A 5740-nucleotide genomic window follows, 5' to 3' on the forward strand; every position below is an offset into this window, starting at 1 on the left:
CAGATTTCCTCTTCAGAAATGCAAGCGCTGTGATTTCCTGATTCTCATGATTGTCCAAAGTTTAAAATTAAATTCCATTTATATTATATTCATGGCTTGAAATTCGTGATTCCTTAAAAACTAGAAAGTACTTGCAAGGTCTTGCAAGTGAATAAATGATATTGGTTCGGTGCAGGTCACTTGCATGTTGGGCTGTAAATGAGTTGAGTTTGAGAGAGTTTAGATTTGGCTCGTGTTCGGATCGTTTGAAATTAACCCTTGTTCAAAATTACTCATGAACATCATTTTCATGTTCGGCTTGATTTGCATATTATTGTCCATGTTTGATGACTCTTTCTATCTTCGCTGTATTTTGATGAATTTCGGGCTAGTTCAAGCGCCGGGGTGCCAAGCTTGGGTGAAGTCCAGGACTTAGCGTCCATTTTTCCTCCCTATATTCCCTCATGCTGACTTCTTATATGTACACCACATATATTACTATAAATATCATGAAAACTTATAAAAAAAAACGAATACTATAGAAAATAAAAGAAATATCACATCACATTTTATTATTTCAAGCCAATGAAACGCCAGGAACCTCAATCCCATGCTGACTTCATATATTATCATAAATATCATGAAAAAATATATATTTTTATTATTTTGATTTAAGAAAATTGTTAAAACAAAAAAAGTTTTTTTATTTATGTCCAGCTTGTTTATAACTTGAGCTTAAAGCATTTATTAATGTTCTACTCGTTAACCAAAGATTCGAACAGGAGAAATGTAACGAGCCCAACCCGAGCTGTTCCCGAACAACTAGTAAACGCCGCCAATTCAAGAAATTCTTCGTCTTGATCTGTAAACTGACGCGATCATAAAACGCTAGACTCTCTCTTACTCGACAGGTTGAAATTCTTACTTCAGGAGATGGAATTCACGTTCTCAGTCGTTATTCCTGTTTCCATTTGTCAGATCTGTGCTAGAAACGAGAGAGTCTGATTTTACTTTTCTGTAGCGGAAGAAGAAAAAAAGCTAGGTTTCAGAGTCTCTGGGGGAAGAAATGTCGGTCCAGGAATATCTTGACAAACACTCGCTAGCTAGAAAGATCGAAGATGCTGTCAATGCGGCAGTGAGAGCCAAGACCACGGATCCCGTGCTATTTATTGTGAGTTTTCACTATCCAATAGTTTCTTTTAACTTTTATTCTTGGTTCAGACGTTGCTAGATTTTATCATGTGCTGATTTTTTTTGCAGTCAAATCATATGAAGAAGGCCGTTCCTTCTGCGATCACAAAGATCAAAGCGAGGCAGATCTTGGATAGTAGGGGTATTCCGACCGTGGAGGTGGATTTGTATACGAACAAAGGAATGTATCGAGCTTCTGCTCCCAGTGGCACGTCTACTGGAATGTGAGTATTATCTGATGGAATAAGCTCTGAAGTTTAAAGCTGATTATCAATTAATGTTAGCATTTCCTTGGTGCTTAAAGTCTGTTGCATTTGTGTAATTGCATGAAAATTCAAGAAAAGTTAAATTACAGCAGTGGATAATGATATGATAGTAGTAATATTTGTATGAATGGTTTTTCTTGGGGACTGTTTAGAAAAATAGGATTTAGTAAATCCGACTAAATCCTGGTTTAGTAAATGCTTGAGCTGTTATATCCTTAAAAAGATCTTGGCATACAAAGATGTTAAATTTGATTAAATCCAGTGAACAAATTGGTAATTATTTTCAAAACTTAGGATTTAATTGAAGGAGAAGAAGAGGCACGGTGAGGAGTGTTAATTTTTTAAATCCGGTTTCCCTTATGACTGATTAAATTAGGGAATTATCATAAAACAATTAGATAATAGAATTATGTGGCTTGAAGAAATTGTATGATAAAATTTAGCATTTATCCTGGAAAAATTTGGCTAAAGCTTACAACCAAGCAATCATTTAGAGGACAGATTAAAGATAGTGTGCTGGCCGCCATAGGAATAATTTGAGGAACAAAATGTTCACATGTATTTCTACATCACAGACTATCAATCAGTCTTTCAAAACTTACATGGAATAGATGTAATATTTTTTGGAGAGCCATATCATAAATTTAGCCTCCATAATTATTCTCAAAGTTGTTGCTCTTATTGCTAAACTCGGTAATAACTTGAAAAAAATAAAAAGAACCTGCTCGTCAGGCATTCCTAACTCAACTTTAGGAGTCACACAAGACTGGTCAGCAGATTGATTTCTTGAGATTTTACTCCTCCTGTTGTTTCATGCTACTGCTTGTTGAAGGTTTTAGGCTATAACTTATTTGAACTTAGCAAGTTAAAATAATCTTATCTTATGCGTGAGAAGATTGCAGATTTTTATCATAACTGTTTGAGATAAACGATTAATTCCGTCTTCTTACAACAAAACTCCGAGGAGTTTTTATATGAATCTTGGTATATGATGAAACTGTTGAAGACTCAAAATTCATTTTGCCTTATCAAGGGTTAGTGGACATCAATTAATTTTGGATAAGTGTGGGGTGATATCTATTGAGGATTGATAAAAAAATAGATTGAGATGTTGAAGGAGGATTTTTGAATCTATGATTAATTGGGATATGCATGTTGAAAGGATGCTGGGTAAGAGAAGCTATCTGTGGGAAAGACCTTTAAAATATTGATTTTATATGAAAATCAGCATAATATTTTTTCATATCCCACATAACAGAAAGGAGTTTAACAGTTTGTACCTTTTAATCAATCTATTTCTTGTTTTAATGAGTTAGTTACTGATTATGATACTTATATTAAGCCTAAAAGGTCTGCTGATTCCTTGTATTTCTGGTTTGGTTAATGGCTTCGTTCCATATGATAATTCTTTTATTATACCATTTAGAAGTCCTAACTTTGTCCAGGTAACCATATGCAGCTTCCTCTTTAATGCTTTGAACTTCATGCTAACAGCCGTTGAGCTGGATGGATAACAATAAGTATTTGTGAATGTTGATGTATGACATTCCATATTATCATTTTTAAAAACACTTTTAGGAAAACTGCATTTATGTGAATCTACAACCTCAGTATGAATGCTATCCTAATTTGCTATCAACATGCTCTTGGATAAGTAAACATAGGAAAATTACACATCACAGAAATTTGAAGAAGATGTTTAAATAGTTTCTATTTTGTGAATATTTTTAACAAAAAAATTTTGAAAAATGTAGTAGGAGATAAGGTGCTTAAGATTAATATATTAAAGGCAATACATTATATGTACTTTAGTAGATGCTAAATTGATAATCTTAATCATTGAAATATATAGTAAATAATCAATAAATATGTTTGATAGTCTTACATTTGAAGATGTTTTAATAATTTCTATTTTGAGAATATTTTTAACATAAAAAATTTGAATAATGTAGTAGGAGATAAGATGCTTACGGTTAATATATTAAAGACAATACATTATATGCACTTTTAGTATATGCTAAATTGATAATCTTAATCATTGAAAGATCTAGTAAATAATTAATAAATATGTTTAATAGTTTGAAATATGAAATTGTTTACATATTTTATATTTTGTTAATCATTTTAACATAAGAATTTTGATAATGTAGTAGGATGTAAGGTGCTTAAGATTATTAGATTAAAGGCAACACATTATATGCACTTTTAGTAGATGCTAAACTACTAAGATTAATCATTGAAAGATCAAGTAATAAATATGCTTGATAGTTTTACATATCTAATCTATTAATATAAAAGAATGAGAATTTGATATTTATAGTGCTAGGTGAAATGGAAAAGTGCTTTAGGACTATTGTCATGAAAAAAATAGAATATATTCAAACTTAAATGTAAGTTTTATTAAATAAGAACAATCAAACAAAATATGCCAAGTAGATCCAAGTGCTAAAGAATGAAAAAAGTCATTGATAGTTGAGTATGATGGAAATGAAACTTGATTTGTATTTGTGGTTTGATTAGAAAAATTGATGACTATATTAAAGAAATGATGAATACAGGCTATCAAAGATAAACTACTGAAAATTATGTAGCTAAGGTGGTTTGTGCATGCATAATTTGGAGCAATATATATACTTTTAAGGCAAATTAAGAGAGCTAATGTGACGTGGGGGCTAGGGTCTGAATCGGCTAAACTGGTTCAACAAGGAGGTTATCGGTCATGCAGAGAGCTTGAACCGACTGACACTACTTAGGGTTGGAGTTGCCGCCTAAGGGGAGCAGTTTCCCCGTTTTAGTTATATTTTATTATAAATATGTTGTTTTCCTGTTCAGTGTTTAGTTTTTTCTGATTTCAGATTCTTATTGTCGGTGTTTCTCCTTTGTTAAGGCTATATCCGAAGACAAGTGGTGCTCGGGCTATATCCTGCTCCGATATGTTGACTACCCCCCCAATCACTATCCTACTTACCCTTCTTGGTTGCCGCCATCTCCCATGCACCCCAACCTTCTTGTTAACCTGCTGCCGAGTTTATTCCAGCCTCCAACTACCTCTAAACCATCCCAACCTCCTTGCTTCTCTGTCGCCATCTCCACTCCTCTGTTAAAGCTACCTCAAAACACCTCCATACCACCTGCTAAGACCTCCTACCCATCTAGCATAACCCCTTTCTACTACCGTCTATTCTCATCCTCCATGTACTGCCGCCACCCTCTACTCCCCCACCCTTGCTCCACTCTCAAATCAACCTGCTCCCCCTTCCAACCTCTCACCATCCCCTTAACACTGTCCACCGACTATCCTGTCTCACCCTAGCCTAAGATTCATGTTTTGTTGTTTTTTATTTTCTGTTCAAGTATTTATTGTAACCCCGTTAATTTGACATAATAAACTCTATTTTCTTATTGACTTTGGGTTAATTTTGATATCAATTGATATCAGAACTAACATAACAGTAGTTATATCTTAGGGTTTCCTAGCATCCGCCGTACCCAAAACATCATAAAAAGTTTTTCTTTTCTACCACCAAATATCGTTTCTACTGCCACAAATCCCAAACCGTAACTATGCCACCAAGGAGATACAGACCCGAGCCTGCTCAGGAAGAGATACAACGAGAGCTCCGTCATCTTCAACAGAGACTTGCGGAGATGGATGATGGAACCTAGGGGAGATTACCCTCGATCATGATATGCAAAGTCGAAGCGGAGAAAGGAACGAGGATTCAAATCTCTTCCGTAGGGACGACCTTAGTGTTGAAGAAGATAAGCCATGACGTTTTGGAATCCAATATCAGTGTTGACATCAATTTTTGGATGTCATAAGTGTAGGGTGTCCTCCTGTGACTGGCAAAAATTTGTTATCGCACCGCGCGTGAAATTAACTCAAATTGGCCCGTTTGTCAGTTATCCAGATGACCTCATCCAGATGACCTCAGACGACAAAACGGACCACATGAGTGTGTCTGAAACGTCGATTTCATATACAAAGAATGTCCACTTCGCTATGGCTCTGCAGGCGGGTCAAAAATGTGTGAATTATTAATTTCGTCAAATAAAAAAAAAGGTTCGAATGACCACGAACGATGAAACAGACCACGGAACGTCTATTCACTTAGGGAGGACGTTTATTTTGTTGTGAGAACATGCTCGGGTGAAAAATACGTGGAAGATAATAATAATATATAATAATATTATTATTATAATAAAAAAAATATGTTTTCCTCCCTTATCTATTGCTCACGTGTGACCCATCCCCCTCTCTCCTTTTATCTCATGACATTAATATATATATATATATATATATA

General features: G+C 34.6%; 1 protein-coding gene across 1 annotated transcript in view; it reads left to right on the forward strand.

Annotated features, from left to right (window-relative positions):
- Positions 1 to 733: 733 nt before the first annotated feature.
- LOC110022101 (cytosolic enolase 3) overlaps positions 734 to 5740 on the forward strand; it is a 28600-nt gene continuing 23593 nt past the window's right edge. Inside the window, exons 1-3 of the mRNA XM_020720896.1 lie at positions 734 to 890; positions 1001 to 1150; positions 1240 to 1394. Of these exons, the coding sequence (XP_020576555.1) occupies positions 1046 to 1150; positions 1240 to 1394 (260 nt within the window). The 5' untranslated portion in view covers positions 734 to 890; positions 1001 to 1045. The remainder of the gene's footprint in view (positions 891 to 1000; positions 1151 to 1239; positions 1395 to 5740) is intronic.

The sequence above is a fragment of the Phalaenopsis equestris genome, unplaced genomic scaffold, assembly GCF_001263595.1.
Source record: "Phalaenopsis equestris unplaced genomic scaffold, ASM126359v1 Scaffold000167, whole genome shotgun sequence".
NCBI classification, from domain to species: domain Eukaryota; kingdom Viridiplantae; phylum Streptophyta; class Magnoliopsida; order Asparagales; family Orchidaceae; genus Phalaenopsis; species Phalaenopsis equestris.